This window comes from Myodes glareolus, chromosome 4 (genome assembly GCF_982192425.1).
Source record: "Myodes glareolus chromosome 4, mMyoGla1.1, whole genome shotgun sequence".
Classification (NCBI taxonomy): Eukaryota; Metazoa; Chordata; class Mammalia; order Rodentia; family Cricetidae; genus Myodes; species Myodes glareolus.
The window spans coordinates 86,026,513-86,044,990 of record NC_142029.1 but is presented as its reverse complement, the minus strand read 5'-3'; the positions used below and the strand labels follow the sequence as shown (position 1 = coordinate 86,044,990).

The 18,478-nt window shown below is 48.3% G+C and overlaps 2 protein-coding genes and 1 long non-coding RNA gene across 10 annotated transcripts in view; 1 reads left to right on the top strand and 2 right to left on the bottom strand.

Annotated features, from left to right (window-relative positions):
• Positions 1–491: 491 nt before the first annotated feature.
• On the bottom strand, positions 492–11,293 carry Man2c1 (mannosidase alpha class 2C member 1). 4 transcript variants are annotated; one of them, XM_048416747.3, is made up of 26 exons: positions 11,058–11,293; positions 10,674–10,773; positions 10,219–10,353; positions 9,058–9,128; positions 7,501–7,678; positions 7,072–7,261; positions 5,879–5,985; positions 5,593–5,703; positions 5,309–5,401; positions 5,078–5,194; positions 4,772–4,867; positions 4,547–4,692; positions 4,079–4,202; positions 3,620–3,741; positions 3,443–3,528; positions 3,192–3,347; positions 2,892–2,983; positions 2,648–2,742; positions 2,359–2,463; positions 2,118–2,274; positions 1,880–2,023; positions 1,462–1,571; positions 1,293–1,372; positions 970–1,118; positions 782–891; positions 492–706 (listed from the first exon to the last, which is right to left on the bottom strand). In XM_048416747.3, the coding sequence occupies exons 1-26, from the start codon at positions 11,237–11,239 to the stop codon at positions 580–582; spliced, it is 3,183 nt and encodes a 1,060-aa protein (XP_048272704.3). In that variant the 5' UTR covers positions 11,240–11,293; the 3' UTR covers positions 492–579. The 4 variants fall into 4 exon arrangements, with proteins under 4 accessions (XP_048272704.3, XP_048272703.3, XP_085545826.2 ...); XM_048416746.3 differs by having other exon boundaries at positions 10,219–10,342; positions 10,651–10,773; positions 11,058–11,292; XM_085689700.2 differs by lacking the exon at positions 4,772–4,867 and having other exon boundaries at positions 10,219–10,342; positions 10,651–10,773.
• LOC125388590 (uncharacterized) overlaps positions 11,245–18,478 on the top strand; it is a 27,462-nt gene continuing 20,228 nt past the window's right edge. For all 3 annotated transcript variants that reach the window (XR_015737730.1, XR_015001880.1, XR_015001877.2), the window contains exon 1: positions 11,245–11,384. This is a non-coding gene — a long non-coding RNA (uncharacterized LOC125388590). The remainder of the gene's footprint in view (positions 11,385–18,478) is intronic.
• Sin3a (SIN3 transcription regulator family member A) overlaps positions 13,439–18,478 on the bottom strand; it is a 60,501-nt gene continuing 55,461 nt past the window's right edge. For all 3 annotated transcript variants that reach the window (XM_048416745.3, XM_085689699.2, XM_048416744.3), the window contains exons 20-21: positions 16,244–16,451; positions 13,439–14,674 (exon numbers count right to left, since the gene is read on the bottom strand). In XM_048416745.3, the coding sequence (XP_048272702.1) occupies positions 14,444–14,674; positions 16,244–16,451 (439 nt within the window). In that variant the 3' untranslated portion in view covers positions 13,439–14,443. The remainder of the gene's footprint in view (positions 14,675–16,243; positions 16,452–18,478) is intronic.

Here is an 18,478-nt window from a genome sequence, read left to right as displayed (position 1 = left end):
CATGTTAAAACATTACCAGACTAGTAAATTTGAACTTCTTGGTTTGGCTACATGAGGTATGATGAGGCCAGGTTGGAAAGGCATGCTGCGTGGCTCCACCTAATTATAAATGTAATTCTGCCTTCCACCTTCCTCACCTACTCGAGACTTAATCAGAGAGGACAGTCTGCCTCTGCAGGGCCAGCCCTCTGCAGACCTGGACTCAAGCAGTCCAGGATTCTTCGGGGCCTATGGCCAACACTTGCCTAAAGCCTTCCTCCCAGCTGAGGGTGGTGGTGTGGGAAGACGTGGGGATGTGTGTAGGGGCAATCTTAGCACCTCTGCTGCGGATACAGGAGGAACCCTTTATCTTAAGGTCACAGATGGGGCCAACAGCCGGACCCTTCATGCACAGGTTACCCGAGATCTTGAACCTGGAAAACACCTCTCTCCATCCTCCTTACAAGCCAAGGAGTGGTCCTAAGAGGAGCAGCAAGGCTCGATCACAGGGCTGCTAATCTAAGCATTTATTGCACAAGATGCTTGTTTCAGGCTGGGGAGGTGGAAATGAACAGTTCCCAAAGCTTTCCACAACATGACTCAGTTTGGTGGAGGCTGAAGCACCAGCAAAAGGGACCTCACTTGAAAGGGAGAAAAGGTAAGCTTCAGGCGGTTGTCATGAAGGGACAGGTGACCAGTAGGGTCTCGCTGCTCTAGGAGATCACAACTGGATGGAGAAAAGGAGAGGCCATAAGGACCGACAAGGGCAGGGCTCCCACCGCGCCCTCTCATCCCCACTTACAGGATGGCCTCCTGAATGGGCAAAGATGTGTGTAGCCAGCAGTCCACGTGGCTGCCATAGGCCTCATACAGCCTTAGAACCAGTGTGCGGTGTTGATGGCTCTTCTCAGCCTGTGAAAGGAAGGAGGGGCAGTAGGCAGCCAAGAACCTATGCCTCCCAGGAACCTCCCCAGACTATCCTGCCCTTGCCTGCTTGATGGTCTCCAACACCACTGCGGGTGTAGAGACAGAAAAGGCACTCCAGGTGGTGGCAGGCGCTGGGCCTGGAGCTGGCAGGGCCAGCAGAGGAAAGTTGAGGTTGTAGGCAGCATGGATAACACCAGCTTCTTGGAAGGAACCTGGGGAATGACCAGAACGAAATACATGTGACCACTGGGAGCTCCCCACCGTGCCTCTGGAGAAGATATAAGGCTAGGCTGCCTCAGTTTACCACAGTGCCTGCTGGAGGTTCAGGAAAGGGCAGAGAAGTGTGAAGAACAACAGAACGAAGGCCCCATCACCCTGGTACTCACCCTTGTGTGGCATCAAGGCATAAGTGAATTCATGGCGCCCCATATCAGCAGTAACATCTGGCGCCTTAGGTGCACGCAACCTAGAGTGGGAGATACGGGAGGGCTGGAGTTCCAGCACAGGAAGCCCCAGCATGCAAGCCAGCCCTACACCCAAAGGCCCCGCACTCACAGCGAGAGGCTGAGGACATTGCCCTGCACGGATGCTCCGTACTTGCAGTTGTTGAGCAGGGCCAGCCCAAAGTCACACTCAGACAGATCTATCCAGCGCTGGGCCCACACCTGAAGGGCAGACCCAAGCCCATGGGTGGCTATACTCCAAAGCTCTTTGCAGTAGGAGCCCATGGTTGCGTCCTAGTCAAGGAAGCTTTGGGCATGCCATCCCACCTGTGCCTGCTTCCTCATCTGTGAAATGGCAACAGTGGCCACAGCATCAAACCAAAGTAGAGCATTTAGCAGATGCCTGACCCGTGTGAAAACCACGGGTGTCAGATGTTTCCCTCCTCTTGCTCACAAACCACAACACTAGTCTCTCTTCAGTGAGGGGTGAGTAAAAGTCCCCCTCCCCTCCCCGATTCCCCATGTCAGACCTCGTATCGAGCCCAGTCCCAAGAGGTATTATAGTGGGTAGGCCTCTGAAGGTGCCCAAACTGGATCTCATAGGTAGCCTGCGGGCTCCGTATGCGAGCAGGGAACTCCACCTTCAGGAACTTGTGGGCCTCATGCCAGTGTACCTGGGAGTGGAATGGAGGGTGGGGACAAGAGAAAGGCATCCGGCCTCCTCAACAGCCCCATCTGGGAAAGACGGCCACTATCCTGCCCCTCTACCTCAGTGTGGAAGCGGACATAGGGGCAACCAATGTCCAGCACAACTTCCTGGCTGAGCCGACTGCTGGGGCTGATCTGCAGCAGGAACCAGGCACTGCCCCGAAGGCCACCTTCAGTGCCTACTGCCAGGGTCCCTGCCTGGCCCCGCACAGGCTTCCTGTGGGATGAAGGTAGGGGGTCCTAAGTCAGAGCAGCTTGTATCCACAACCACAACCGCCCCCAGGAGCTACCCAGTATGTACCGTGTCTCTAGATGATAGTCCATGACATCCCATGCATCCCAGTACAACGGCACATCATCGAACAGCACAAACTGGTTCCCCAGGGCACCCTCTGCAATGGCCTCCCTGGGAGGACATAGGGTCCAGGTATACTTGGTGGGGACGGCTAGCCCAGCCTGCCCTGCCCCGTGCGTGGGTCCCAGCCTAGAGGCACTGCTTGGTCAATGTGGTGGCGAGGGGACAAGAGAAGAGGGCAGAGCTCGGGATCTATCTGCCAAGCATGGGGTTAAGAACAAAGAAGGGTTGGCACCTGCCAGAAGCCACCAGGACCAGGGAAGTAAGGCAGCCAGTTGGATCCAGTCTCACCCGGATGATGCCATTGTCCAGAGTCACAGAACCATCAGTCTTGGGTGGGAAAGTCCTTAAGCTGAGTTAGCTGTGTTCCCCACCTCCAGTCCAACCCTCTTAAAGCTGTACATTACCCTAGTACCTTGTTCAAGACCAAGGAGCATCCCAGAGTAGGCCCCACCCCATTGGGGGCTGCTAGGACTTACCTCCTGCACCACAAACACAGGCTGCTGGGGCAGCAGGGGCTGCAATGAGGTGGGAGCAGGAGCATAGCCAACACTAGGCACTGTCACCAGGGCTGGGGACAAGGCCTGGGCATCAGTGTAATCCCTCTGACTTTCTGGAGACCTCACGCAGGTTAAGGATAGGTTGAGTGGAACAGGATATAGCTACTTCTCTCTAGACTGGGGTAGCCCAAAATAGAGATCCCTGGGGGAGTATCCCTGCCATGCTGCCTAGCTTTGGTTCCTCCTGCTGCAGGACCAGCCTTCCCCTCCAGCTCATACCTAGACTGTGAGCCCCACCAGGCTTGGGCAATGCCAACACTTCAGTGCGCTTCCAGGGCAATGTGTTGACAATAAGGAGGCCCTCAGGACCTGGCTCCCCAGCACACAAGGCTGCGGCTGCAGTACTGAGCAGTGTATTGCCATGGGAACGGATGTCTGAGGAGAGAGGGGTTTGATCATGGGTGGGCAGTGTTTCCACTTGGCCCTGGATGGAGAGCAGCAGGACCGCTATGGATTCAGGCCAGCCTCACCTTCATAGTAGCTCATGGCGTCTTCTGCCACCAGCTGAATGCAGCTTCCAGTCAGCACATCATGGAACTGGTTGAGGAGTAGGAGCCTGTGGGAACCAAAGGCAGAGACAGGGAAGGCTGAGGAGGGCGGCCAATGGGGGTGACAAATTAGGTGAGCAGCAGGGACACTTGACTGACCTCCAGAGGTGCTCCAGCTGGGCAGCTGGGTATAGGAACTGGGTACTGCGGGCTAGGGCCAGGCTGCTCAGCAGCTCCACATCATGAAGGATTTGCTCACATTCCCGGTTCCCCTTCTTGAGCTGTGCCCAGGGTGGGAGAGTCAGGTTGGAGTCTGCTGTGACCCAGGACACCTTCCAAAGCTCTCTCTTGCTCAGAACCCTTGACAGCCGCCCAAGGTCACTTGGAAATAGCCTCTCATAGGAAACTAACTCAAGTGGCCTCCCACCAGAACCATCATCCAGAGAAGCCCTGTCCCACCTCCTGCCTGTGTGCAGGATTTACTCAGTACTGCGACTTTTTCGAGCCCCTACTTGGAGAAGGAGGCCACTAAGTTCCACCTTTGCCACTCCCTACCCTTCCCCCACAGTCTGACCCAGACCAAGGCCCTGTGTTTGCTAGGCTGGTAGCCTGGCTGACCTGGGCATGAGTAGTGTAGGTGCCATTGTGCAGTTCCAGGAAGAGTTCCCCAACCCACGTGCACAGCTGTCCCGAATCTCTCTCCAGTGCTGTGAAGAGCTGTTCAGGAGACGCCAGCTGCACCCTGAGGAAGACCACAAGCCTGGGCTCCCACTTGGGAATCCTACAGTTTGCCCTTGGTCTATGGTGCAGACCAGAAGGGCCAGAGAAGACACGCCCTAGAAAACCCCATATACAGGGCTGCACTCTGGTGGGGTTAAGCCCCTTCCTACCTCAGAATTTCCCTCCACCCTATCCCCGGAGTGGAAGTTTGGAAGATTGGTGGGCCAGGGCTTGAGAGACACAAGGTCCAGGGCAGGGGGTTGAGTTTCATATATAAACAAAGAGCAGATTCAAGGCAAGGGCTTAAGGGTAGGGCTACATGAAGGTGGCTTCAGAACCAAGGGCTGATGTAGGCTCAGGCCTAACCTGGGCAGCCCATCAGTATTGCTCAACCGCTTTAAGCGGTCTAGCATGGTCTGTGTGGGGCCACCACCCCCATCCCCGAAGCCGAAGAGGAAGCCACTGTGGTTGGTCCGCCCCTTGTCCCGGTTGTTGGTCACAGTCTTCAGCACCTAGATGGGTAGGAGACAGGTTAGCCTAACCCAGGATACCCAGCCTTCTCTGAATCCCCAGCATTATAGAGCCCCTCACCTCCTCCACAGTGCCCTGCATTCCATATGAGTCTCCAGGTGGGAAATGGACCAGCACTCGGGAGCCATCTAGCCCCTCCCAGATGAAGGTATGATGCTGCCAGCAGAGACAGGCAGGAGAAGCCAGAGTCAGGTCTGAGGCAGCGTGAGCCATCCACATCCATGTTAGCTGTAATCCAGGCAGAGGCCTACCACAGCCCGGATAGGGTTTTGGGAGTCTGTCCAGGTCCCCTCAAGAGACTGGAAAGGGGTGAATGGGTCACGTGGGATCCAAACCCTACGACCCTGTCTCCTGGGGCTTGCTTACTGGGAAGGAGTTAACCAAGTTCCAGCTCAGTTTCTGCGTCAGGAAGCGCTTGATGCCACAGCCACGCATGATTTGGGGGAGCTGTGCTGAGTATCCAAATGTATCTGGCAGCCAGAACTGCAAGGAGAAGGCTCTGAGCTCTTGATGGAGCCACCTCAACTCAGCCCTCTGTACTGTGGGTCAGGTCCCAGTGGTCCTGTGTATAGGCTGGTGTGGCAGCTCCCAGCCTACCTCAGAGCACAGCTTCCCAAACTCTTGCAGAAAGAAGTTCTGGCCCTGCAGAAACTGCCTCACCATGGACTCTCCACTGGGAAGGTTCCCATCCTGACAGGGGACACAGCAAGAGAGCTGGCGTTAGCAGACTGAACACAGGCAGGAGCTTGGATCAACTTCACTCGGTTGTCATGGTGCAAGGGGTGCTCTAACACAGGTTATAACCCCAGAGGAGTCCATCCTGCTCATTTCATGCTCAGCTAACTAGCTGCTAGAAGATGGTGCTAGGAATGGGCACTTACCATTTCTACCCATGTGCCCCCCACAGGCACAAACTGTCCACGGCAGGCGAACTCCTGGAGCCGAGCATGCAGGCCAGGGTAGTGGTTCTTTACCCACTGGAGCTGTTGTGCCTGTGGGGAGCATGGGGTAGGAGCTGGGCCAGGAGTAAAAAGGACCCTACTCATGGTCCAGCAGCTGCTGGTCTTATGGGGAGCTGAGAATGAAGAACACTCTTGGCCTTTGAAGTCCCCAGACTGTAGGGAACTTCAGGCCCACCCAGCATGCTCCACGCTGTTGCCCTCTGACCTGAGAGCAGACAAAGACGAACTCAGGGTCCTGCTCCATGAGCTTCACAGCTGTTGACCAGCTCCGGGCACATTTCCGCACAGTCTCCTTGAAGGGCCAAAGCCAGGCTAGAGACAGAGGGGGCCAGAGTTGAGAGACAACAAGGCCCCTGTTCTTCACAGTTCTCCAGCCCACCCCTTCTCTTCCCACCTCCAAATCTTTTCAGATCCAGCCTAAGGTTCCAGAGGGTCAGCCTAGCCCTCTTCCCATCCACGTCTACCCTGCTAACCCTTATGGAATCCCTTCTGCAAGGTAGGAGAGGGTGGGGGAAGACGGACTGCAAGCAACTGCCAGGACACAGGCTCCAGGCCATAGAAGAACATTAAGGCTCAGATTCCCCAGAGGCAGAGGTACCAGAACACAGCACAGGACTGTCTGTATAAGCTACACTATGGGAGGTACCTCCAGTGCCTCCTGACCTCTAGGCCTCAGGTCAAACCTCATTAGCCCAGGACACCACATGGTGGCTCAGGAGACAGAGCTCTTGTTGCATATTCAGAAATCTTAGCTGAATCAGCATCGATATAGCAAGGATCTTGTTAAAAACATGCATTTCAGGTTGTGGTGGCTCACACCTGTAACCCAGCATTCAGGAGGGTGAGGCAGGAAGACTGCTATGAAAACCAGCCAATGCTACATAGCAAAAACCTGAACTTAAGCACAATAACAATGGGCAAACAAACAAAAACCCAAAGATGTCAGAGATATTGCAAACTCATCAGTTCAAAGCTGAACACTTGACCCTTCCTGGAAACCTGCCCCTGTGCTTGAGGGAATCCCTGTCTCAATTAAATCCATTTTGTTCATTCTCACTAATTCAAACATCAGTTTGCTTACGAAACCCCTCTGGACTTCCTAATCTAGCTAGGGCCTCTTCTGGTCCCAAGTTTCATAAGCAACATCACCATGCCTGGCCACCCTGGGGTCGTCAGTCTCCACAAACTATCCAGTGTCTGCCACAAGGCCTCTTGAGGCCTGCGTTTTTGTTGGAAGAATAAGTAAGCCATAGTTGGCAGAGCCTGTGAGCCAATATCCCTGACTAATTATACACAAGAGGAAAAATAACATCCAAAGAGGGCAAAAACTTACCAAGAATTATGTGTTCGTAGGCACATCCAGGGCTTAGAGGGCACACATGATACCCAACAACCTACCTGTATCAATATGGCAGTGCCCCATGGCATGAATGGTATGTTGGCTTTCACCTCCACGTTGGCCAAAGAACTTGGAGGCCAGGGCCTTGGCTGCTGAGTAGGTCTCAGGCTGGGCAGGGTCACACACATTCACCATCTGATTGGCTGTGTACAGGGCCTGGAAGCTGCGCTGGTTGTCTTCCCCGAGGCCCTGAGGCAGGGTTCTGGACTTTAATGCCTTCTCAAGCACTACTACAGAACTAGGCTCCAGTTGGTCTCTCAGGGGGTCTCAGCAAAACTCCCCCCACTTCTAATCCTTTATTCCTCCAATCAATACCATTCCTGTTTACACAGGAAAACTCTATTCTGACTCTGGATTCCCAGTGATCCCACCCAAGAAACAATCTGGTTGGAACAGGGCTCGAGATGAGGGGTGGGAGGCTACAGTACCTTGGCCATGCCTAGTAGCAGCTCCAAGTCCACCAGGAGCTTGTGGACATCACGATGGAATACAGCCAGCTCAGCCTGGCTCAGTCGGAACATCTTCTCGGGGTCAGGAGCTGCAATCATGCTTCCTTTCCCAGCCCCCAAAAGTCCATTGCAGGCCACTTCTATGTAGAGGGTCAAGCTATAAATGCAGAGAAACAGTTTAAGGAAAATGGACTGGCAGAGGATTCTGGGAGCTTGAGAAGAGGGCAAGTAGGAGGCATTCAGTTGACACCTTCCAATTCACTTCCAGAATTCACTTCCTAGAGGAAGCCATAGGATGTCAGGTGTATTTGTGGAAAGATCACAGTAGAAATACCAGTTCAAATCCATGTCCTCCTGAGGAAAGTTTCACTATGGGCAGAGAGGATTGGCTAACTTTGAATTCCTACAAGCTACACTGCTATTTAGCTTTATATATCTGAAGTTGTCTGTGCAAAGTATTCTTGGTCTCAGAGCCCTCAGTGCACAGTAAACAAGTCTGGCTCTTCTCCATCAGCCAGCATAGGACAGCTGTTCCTGGAAGCAGACCCGGGTGGCAAAACACTCTGCTGGAGCTAAACTCAAACGTCATGAGGGAAGACTTTCTGACTCTTCTCCCAGCCCCTCCCTCCTAAGTCAGGTGATTCTCATATGGAGTTCTCAGTACAAAGATTCTTCCAGAATCTTCAGCAGTTTCATAATTCTATGAACACCTCTGTCCTCCCTTGTTGTCAAGAGCACTTTACCATGGTCCCAGAGTTTGAACGTATCTGAAACAGTGTACAGTTAAATAAAAATACGATAATGTAATCATGCATGGCGGCACCCAACTTTAATGCCAGCACGTGGGAAGCAAGTGGCATGTAGATCTCTGTGACTTCAAAGCCAATCTGGTCTACATAGTGAGTGTCAGGACAGCCAGGGCTACCCAGTGGGACCCTGTCTCAAGCAAAACAAAACAAAAAGCAAACAAACCAAACATGTCTTAGCTTTTGATGATATCATAGTTGACCCCTCAATATGAAAAAAAAAAGACTATAAAAGGTCTGAGTGCAAAATCCCAAAGATGTATATTCTCAATTAGTAAAAGGAGTTTTTGATGAAAGAAATCTTGAGAATATGAATGTTGAGATGTGAAGAATGGTCATCCCTGGATGGAAGGATAATAGAAGTGATTCATTTCTTGGTGTTCTTTTATATTTACCATAAGAAAGAAAATATTAAGATTTAATTTATGTATCTATGTCTGTGTAAATGAAAGCCACATGCATATAGGCACCCTCAGAATTTAACTGGAGTTACAGGCAGTTATAAGCTGCCTGCATGGGTGCTGAGAACTCAGGTCCTCTAGAAGAGGAGTAAGTGTTTTTAACTGCTGAGCCATCTCTCTGGTTCTACACAGTAAATATTTTTATAGTCGTGGGAAAAAACAAGCTTCCTATAACCAAAGTATGTGAGGGTAGATGTGCTAGGAGGTACTTCTGAGGTCACTCTGGCCTCAGCTCCTCCCAGTCTATCAGGCCCCTGGGACTCGCTCACCTCCGAGGGTCTCCTTCTCCCAGCTTATCAGTTAGGATATAACTGGTCTTTTCACCCTCTTTGGTCAAACCCTGGTAAAGAAAAGAAAGACAGGGCCTGAGGACTTTGGAAAATTCAAAGGAAGTGTAAAGTCAAAGGAGGCCAGGCTCTGCCATCCAGTTGCTCAACCCCGAGTCTTCTCTACCAGGAAAGGCTAGGATAAACTAATCAGGGACACCTGGTAGCAAGCGCCCCACCTACCAATGACCAGAATACAGCGTGTGTTTGTTAGCTGATGGTCTAATGGGAAGGATCCTTGGCAGGGGTTAGGAGGACTGGAACAGGTTCTGATGGCCTCTCTTCCGTGAATATATAAAGGGAAATTGCATGGAATGAGCCAGATGTGGTGATACAGGTCTATAATTCTAGCTACTTGGGAGGTCGATGAGGGGGGGATAACAAGGTCAGGGCTACTAGCACAGAAACTCAGCAAGACCCTTTTTCAAATTAAATGATGGGGGAGGGGAGGGGTGGATTAAGAAAGTAGTAAGAACACTTGTCTAGCACTTATGAGGTCCTGGGTTCAGCTAACTTAAAAAAAAAAAAAAGCTCAAGAAGTTTGAGACAGATTGTTCATCCCTGGTGTTCAATGAGTTGGGTCCCAGATGTTCCCAGGTGTTTAGACAGTGAAGGGAGGAAAGTTGAGTAGGGTCCTGCCTTCTTTTAGGACATTCCCACCCTAGATACTGGAATTTGGAATGGAAGTTGTATGAACCATAGATGAAACCTCTTAGTTCTTATATCTATAAATGGGCATAAAGTCCTATCATAGGATTACAAAGACTAAACCTGGCAGGGCATTTAACATACAGAAACGGTTATATATCTGGGGAATGAGATGTGGAGATAAGAGATAAATTACTTATGGAAAGATAATTTAATGCCTTACTTTATACTATTCTACAATGATCTGAAGTTTCTCCAATAAGTATGTATTAAATACAATAAAAATAGCTTATGAAAACTGGGGCTTCACAACATTGGCATTCAAATGGCAATCCCCTCAGTCCTTAACTCATGAAACCACTCTGGAGGCCCAGTAATTCAACTGTGGCTTCTGCAAAAACTAGGGCTAATCTGTGGTTGTGTCTGGGTCTGGGTGTGTGTGTGTGGGTGCCTCACCTGGACAGGTTCCCCATCACGCCAGACAAGGCTTTCTCCATCACTTTCCCAGCAAAGATGAACTTCCTGGCCCACCCACGCTTCGGGAATGACCAGTTCTACCCGAAACCAGCAGGTCCACCATCTGTAAGAGAGCTATTGTTATGGACCTATGAGTGGAAACCCTGTTCTGACGTAGTTCCTTGAATTAAATGGCAGCAGGGCCTGAAGGCTTTCTCCGTGCATCTGCAACATCACAAGCTTTGAGCCACAAGAACAGAGAATTGAGTGGAGAAAAAAAAGAAGCAAACACACTAAAAGATAAAGATGCTTCTCCCAGCAGAGGGCGCTACGCTCTGCCACATAGCAGTCTAGGGACCAAGACAATGAGGCGGGGCCTTCGGTGGTGAGGACCTAGAGGGGCAGGGCTTCCCCAAGCTGGGTGTTACCCACGTGGGTCCGAAGCTGTCGCCGACCTGCGCAGGGCTGAAGTCCTGCTGCACCGCCTCCTCAAAGGGAAGTCTCTCCGGCGTTAGGAAGCTGGAAAGTATCACCGAGCACCTGTCCCCGAGGAGCCTGGGCGGGAAGAGCAAATGGGCGCGTGCCTGAAGCCACCCCCTTTCAACCTGTGAGCCAGGCGACCGGTCGGAATCGCTCTCTCTCAGCCTAACGCTTTGAAGACTACCTGGCAGCTCAGCAGCACATACCAACCCTCTGCTCATTGCTCCCCAGCCCCTGCCTTGTCCACGGCGGACACTTTCTTCCGCGGCCCGGGGGGCCACAAGCCTGGGTTTCCCTCCGGAAGGGAAGGAAAGAACGCGCGGATGCGGTTTGCGGATACGCCCAAACAGGGGCCACACCTGCCGCGGAGGTTACAGTCTGTGAAGTAGATCGGTGACACGAACTTCTCCACCCGCTCAAAAGTGGTACGCCAATGCTTCAAAAACGGGGCTACCGCCATGGCGATGCGCCCACTTCTTTCCCCGGAAGACCTTTGGTGCTGCCGGGTCGCTGCACCGCCTGGAACCAAAGGTTCCGGCATTCGACCAGCACCTTTCCTGGCCCGAGCAGCTTTTCTTGGGACACCTTTGGGGAGCTATCCTGGTGAAAACCGGAAGCTGCGCCTTCGCGGTTCTCTTCTCATCCCGGCTGTCAGACAGCTGGGTAAATTATTCTTAAATAAAATGGTAAGTTGAGCTGGTTATGTGGTTCGGTAAGGAGAGTGCTTGCCTAGCCTGCACTAAGTCCTGGGTTCGTGGAGGCGGGAGTATAAATTGAAGGATATCCATGGCGACATAGCGATTTGAGAACAGCTTGGGCTATGTAAGACTTTGAAGAGCGAGGAATATTATGGAACCTCTGGAAGGTCCTGGAAAAAAATTTAGGCCCTGATGTGGGATTCCCCAAATCGAGTTAATTTGCTTCCCAGTGGCTTCACTTACGAGAGCACTAATATCTGCACAATATGAAAAGGGCAAGGCTGCCTCGGGTGTGTGGTCAAATAACCGGCAGTGTATTAATAGGGAAAAGGGGCTTTTACATACATTATATACATCACTGTTATCCATCACCAAAATGTATGGAATTTTGACCTGATGCAGCAGGTCAACAAGTGCAATAAGTTTTAATGCTAAAAGCCGACCTCTAGCTTTAGCGTTTGCCAGAGTATCTGTAAAACCACTAGAAGAAAACATACAGGATCAATATAACTAGCCTGTTTTAATGGAAATAACCGGGTTTGCATTTCAAATTCAGGTTATTTACAAAAAAACGACCAAGTTCTGGGCGTGGTGGGCGCACGTTTTTAATCCCAGCACTGGGCGGGGAGTAGGGCAACAGAGGCAGACGGATCTCTGTGAGTTCAAAACCAGTCTGGTCTACAAAGCGAGTTTCAGGACGGCCAGACTGTACAGAGAAGCCGTCTCGGAAAAACAACAAAAAAATCGACCGTCCAAATGTCATTTAAAGATAACTTTCTGCTCGGGTAGCAACAGGCAAGGCTGCCTCTACTCAGACCCGTTTTCTGCCAGGCCAGCATGGTCTTGAGGGAGCAGAGGAAGGGGTGAACTATGGCTGAGAAAATCAGATTCTCAGTCTTCCTGGCATGCTGCCTCAACTGTTCTAATGAAAAATGCTTTTTCATTAAGCTTTCTATCACCTTCAAGAGTGACAAAAACACCCGTATTCTAGAACTTGGGAGCCCTGGCTACACACGACCCTGTGTCAGACAAATAAAAGCAGCTCACTTTGTATTTTGAAAACCCAGGAGCCATATTTTTTTCATCATGGTATTGTTGGTAATCTAAAAGACGTTATTTACATTTTATTGAGGGGGATGACAACACGGTCCCTCCTTCTACCATGTGGGGCCCAGGTACCAGGGATTTTTTTAACTGGAAAATAACACGATACCCAATTCTAACTATGAGGGCTAGGAAGTCCAGGTCAATCATATTTGAAGATCCTTAATGTTCACGTTTCAACTTATGTAACTTAAAAAAGTGGGGGTCTAGATAGATGGGTGAAGGTAATAAATAACACCACAGATTAATACACTTATAGTCAAGCCTGACAACCCGATTTTGATCCCTAGAACTATGGAAGTTCTAACTTCCATACTTGCACCTTGGTGCATATGCACACATATGCAAGTGTACACACAAAAATACATTTTTTAAAAAATTTCATTTTTTGAGACAGGGTCTCTGTAGACCAGGCTGGTCATGAACTAACAGTCCTGTTTGTTTGCTTCTGCCTCTGAGTGCTAAGATTAGAAGCCTGTTGCTACACTTTTAAAAACATTTGATCATCGAAGTTGCTAAGCAATATATCAAATTCATTCCCTTCCAACTAGACACTTGACATTTACTTTGGCTTGGTATCTTGAGTTGTTGCCTCATTCCCAGTAAGGAAAATTAAAATTCTGAAAGGAAAGTAAAAGCAAAAAACGTGGGTGTGCCTGTGTATGAGTGCACAGGAATGTAGGCACTGAGGGCACTTGTGGAGGCCAAAGAACCATTTTGGGAGTCAGCCCGCCCCTTCCACTGTGGGATCCAGAGATCAAACTCAGGTTATCAGGCTTGTGTGGCAAGCATATTTACCTATGGAGCCATCTTCTGATAGATGCTGATTTGACAAATTCAAGTACCTATTTAATTAAAGCAAAATCCTATTTGTAACCTAAAAAAGAAACTAAAGCCAATCTCTACAGTAGCTCTTTGGTGAGGACAAGGGACTTGGGTTACTTATTTCCTTAAGAACCAAGCTTTATTTACATTTAAAAAAGAAAAAGAAAAAGGGAAAAAAGAAGAAAAGTTGGAGGGGGAGACAAGTTTTACACAAAAGTACTACAATGGTATCTCCCTTTGGTAAAAAGTGTAATAAAGGTCTTGTACATCTCTTTATAGGTACTAAATCTGGAGCCACATAGTACTATGGTACACAAGAAGCTAGAGCACTTATGCTAGCACATCAAAGCATATTTTCTTTAATAAAAAATTGACATTATGTACATTATTTACAAAAAAAGAAAATCCAAGTTAAAATTGTGTGTGTGCGTGTGTGTGTGAGAGAGAGAGAGAGAGAGAGAGTAAAGCTGGTGGATGGCACTAGGGTAGACTAGTAAAGAAGCAGGTACAAAACAGTCCCACAGGAGCTAAAAAGGAGGACTGACTGGAATTTGTTGAGGCTGAGAACCAGAAGAGGGAGGAAGGTGGGCTGCAAGGACTCAGAAATGAAATCCACAAGGTATCAATCCCAAAGCCAAACAGCAGATCTCAGATAAAATCTAACGGGATCGTAGATGTGCTCAAGTCAGGGTGTCATCAAATGCAGTCTCCCTGCCACCTTTTGTGGGTAGGGAGAGGAGCAGTGACCATCAGTTACAGTCCATCTGTTTTGTAAATACGCCTCCATCCATCCAAAGAGTAACAGCATCTGGTTGTTCATCTAAGGTCAGATCACAGAAGTTCTGGTTTGAGCTCTGCTGGTGTGTGCAAGCAAGCTGCCTGCCTCTGTGCTTGCATGAACTTCACTCCCTGTTGGGCAGGGTAGTACCCTTGGGAAAAGTGCCAGTTCCAGCTTTCTATGGTATCCGTCCACATTCCTTGTATACATCTTGCTTGGTGCCAGGTTGCACTGGTGGCTTGAAAGGCATCTTCCTTGACTCTTCGGTGTGTGCATACATACGTACACAGACACACACACACAGACACACCCCTCTGAGCTACCTGCTCTGGCTCTGGAGTTAAGGGCCTTTGAATACTGTGCCGTATTTGACACGATACTTGTTAATGCTCACGAAGTGCAGAGTCTCTGTGTCACAGGTGGTGGTGCAGGGCACCAGGCCCTCTAGCCCCTCACCCATGAGCCACTTGCTGGTCTCTGCTGCCATTTCACGAGGCACATGCTCCTTGGTCCATTTATCTACCCAGGCCTGAAACCGCTGATGCAGACGTTTGCTTACACGCTCATGGGACTAAAATCAAAAAGAGAAAAGATAGAATAGGCAAACAAATCTTTCAAATACAAATGCCAGTTATTTATTTATTTATTTGAGGCAGAGTCTCACTATGTAGTGCTCCCTGGCCTCAAACTCAAGGTCTGCCTGCCCATGCCTCCTGGGTGTTGGGGATTGAAGAAATAATGCCACCACCCCTGGCTAATTGTATTACTTTATATGTATAGTGGGCAATTCTGCCTGTATGTATGTGCATTGCCATCTATGTGCCTGGTGTTTGAGAAGTCATAAAAGAGCACTGGGTTCCCTGGAACTAGAGTTACAGACAGTTGTGAGCTGCCATGTGGGTGCTGGGAATTGAACCTGGCTCCCATAGATGAACAGCCAGTGTTCTTATCCACTGAGCCATCTTTCCAGACCTGCCTGTAGAATGCTATCTTTAAAACAATTGAAGGTAGGTTGGCAAAATACCTTGGTGGGTAAAGGTACCTGACATTAAGCATAATGGCCTGTATTCCATCCCTGCACCCATACAGAAGAAATAGACTTCTACAGCTCATCCTATGACTTCCACACTCACACTGTGGCACGCATACTCACATAAATATGAACACATAAAATAAATGTAAACAAAGGGGTCCCAGTACATCTGAAACAAAATCTGAAGCGTGACCCATTGAGACTAATGTGCCTTCGCCTCCCCTCACAACAGCACAATGTCTCCTTTATAGCTCCCAACCTGACCCACTGTTTCTATTTTTGCTAGTATGCCAATGCCTTCCCTTCTTCCCAGCCTTGCTTCTTACATTTCTGAGGCAAAGAAAACACTTCTCCCTTAACTCTACAACTTGTTTGTTTAGGTCTCAAGTATCCAGGTCTTGAGAAGTCACAACTGAAATCCCAAGTGGGTTCCTTTGACTTTATTTCCTTCATAATGCACAGAAACACTACTCACTTGCCCTAGTTTGTGGCTGTATCTGCTGTAACACATAATACATAAAAAATGAGACAGCTCTTGAAAACAGGGTCCACACAAACAAAAGACGAAAAACTCTGAAATGTAAACACTGGGAAATGCTTTTTTAAAAAGTAACACCAGGTGTTTAACAAGCTCTTGTAGGTTAAACTATAGGCAAAACTCTGAAGCCTTCACCCCACACAGCCATTCTTCCAAATGACATTTCTTTAGACATCCAAGAGAAATCTATGAATGACCCAGGACACTAACACAGCATAGCACCAACAGCTCTTCTCCCCCAGGGCCTGAAAAGATTCCAACACTTTTGACACCCTTGGGGGTTTTAGGTCTGAGAACCCAAAGATGTTCTAAGTATGTGTGGGAAGCAGGTATTTGGACCATGCCAAGACCTTCTACTGGGAAGTGTTCCTCCACAAACTACAGATTCCCAGCAATTTCTTTTAGTTAAGCTAAAAGTGAAGTCTGTGGTTCTATTACAAGATCCTAAACAAACACACCTGCTTACATAAGGACTGTTCCAGGAACAGGCTTTTATAAAAAGGAAATATATCACACCACTGCAGCAGGACTGGGGGAAATGTAGAGAAATCCCAACCACCAGTTCTCACCTGATGAGCTCTGAGTAAAGCGGTTCTCCGGTACATGTAGTCCTCCGACTTGATCACGTACACCATTTTATAGGAGTTCAGCTTGAACCTACACTCCAGTTTATCCAGGCTCTCTACATTCTCCATGGGCTTCTTGCTGTTTCCTTCTTTCCCTTCTTTCTCCTGTTGCTCTCGACCACGCTGACACTTTCGGATACGCCGCAAATTTCTACAAAGCAGAAAGCCCTTCAGGTTGAGAAACCATCTCTATACAGATCTCCATGACGCCTACCAAATGCTCTTTCCTTATGTGCCTCACGATTACTTACTATAATTTTAGCTACACATCCATAAAAATGTGCAATGGTCTATATTCTATCTCAATTATTTATATTTTATGTGCACTGGTGCTTTGCCTGCACGTATCTGTGTGAGTGTATCAGATCCTGGAGTTACAGACAGTTGTGAGCTGCTATGTGGGTGCTGGGAATTGAACCCAGGTCCTCTGGAAGAGTAGTCAGTGCTCTTAACTGCCGAGCCATCTCTCCAGCCCTCATCTCCATCATTTTAGTGTGTCTTGTGATGAAATGGGAATTACCCATAAAGCCCCTTTGTGTATTGAAGGAAAAAAGTATTCTTGAAAGGTACTTGGGCAATTACCGGACTTACAAACGAAAGACAACAGAATAAAACGTTAGCCTTGGGAACATGCAAGATATTTTCTCAAAAGTGCACATTACATCAAGAAAAACAATATATTTAATTGTCAATGATAAGATTGGAACTTTTGAATAAAACAGAGCTTGGAGTAAAGTGACAATAACTACCATAAGCTCCATGGCTTCCTGGTACCTGAAAGTTGTCTGTGATAAAAGCACTGGCAGAAACAAAGGTGACTTAAGACAAACCACTGTTTTTGCTAATGTCATATAAAGCTCATAGACACTGCATATTACCATTTGCAAAGTCTTTTTTTAAAACTTAATAGTGTATGTGTGTGTACACAAATGCTTGCACACATGTGTAGAGTCAGAGGACGAGGTTTGGGAATCTGCTCTCCTTCCACCATGGATTCTGAGTAGGAATTCAGATCAAGCATACTCAACAAGCATTTTTCTACCATATGGTCCACCCACTGGGAAAATACTTGTCAAAGAACAGGACCCACCACAGTCCAAAAAGCCTGAAAATAGTCTACAGCTCTATATACAAGTGAGGCTATAATTTCTTTATTTATATTTTAAAAAGGATTTGCAAAATATAAAGCATCACTATAAACTTTGTTTTAAATTAGCTTTACAGTAAAATCATTTAGGAAAACATAGTGGGGCTTCATAGCTTGCTTTTATGTTTGTTTAAGACAGTGTCTGGCTTCTAAGAATGATGTCACTTCTGATCTTCCTGTGTAAGTGCTGGAATTCAATTAGGCACCACCATGCATGCTTTATATAGCCTCGGGGCCAAACTCAGAGCTCTATGCCTCTAAGCATTTGCTGGGTTTTTGTTTGTTTTGTTTTTCAAGACAGGGTTTCTCTGTAGTTTTGGAGAATGTCCTGAGACCTCTGTAGACCAAGCTTGCCTCTCTCTCCCGAGAGCTGGGATTAAAGACGTGAGCTACTATCACCACCCAACCCATCTTTCAGTTTTAATCTCTATTCTGGCAAATGCAATTAGCATGATTACAATGAAGTGTTTTGGGAACTCAAGCCCTAAGAATGCACAAAGGCCCCAAAGACAAGGAGTCGGGCTGGCCAGCTGGCTTAGCACTGGTTGAAGGCACATCAGATGGTGTTCAATCCCTGGGACACACATGGTGGAAGTAAAGAACCAACTCACACGAGTTAACTGTCCTTTGGCTTCAACAGGTGCTCTACATACATGCAAAAAACAGAACATACCTACCTCCTCAGCAGACAGAAAAAGCACTGTAAACTAAAATCTGGCTCTTTTAAAAGTTCTACTTTGCTAGGTGTGGTGACACACAGCTTTAATCTCAACGTCTGGAAGGTAGAGACAGGTGGATCTCTGAGTTCGGGACCAGTCTGGTCTACAGAGCGAGTTCCAGGACAACCAGGTCTACATGAGACCCTGTATCAAAATCCCCAAGTTATGCTTATTCTGATTTTCTTTGTAAAAGGGTATTACTGAGACTAAATCCATCAATATTTACTTTGTATTTTAAATTAGAGAAATAAATTTATTCTTTTGTATTTTTGCCTATATTATATACTTAGAAAAACGTTACTAGTACATTAT

What these genes read in the sequence shown, in the direction of transcription:
- Man2c1 (XM_048416746.3), bottom strand. Translation starts at nt 11,239, where the DNA reads ATGCCGGAACCTTTGGTTCCAGGCGGTGCAGCGACCCGGCAGCACCAA. An exon ending in GACTGTAACCTCCGCGGCAG is followed by an intron (nt 10,774 to 11,057) that starts GTGTGGCCCCTG and finishes CTTCCCGCCCAG; the next exon opens with GCTCCTCGGGGACAGGTGCT. An exon ending in GGGACTGGGCTCGATACGAG is followed by an intron (nt 1,572 to 1,879) that starts GTCTGACATGGG and finishes TCTGCCCTTCAG; the next exon opens with GTGTGGGCCCAGCGCTGGAT.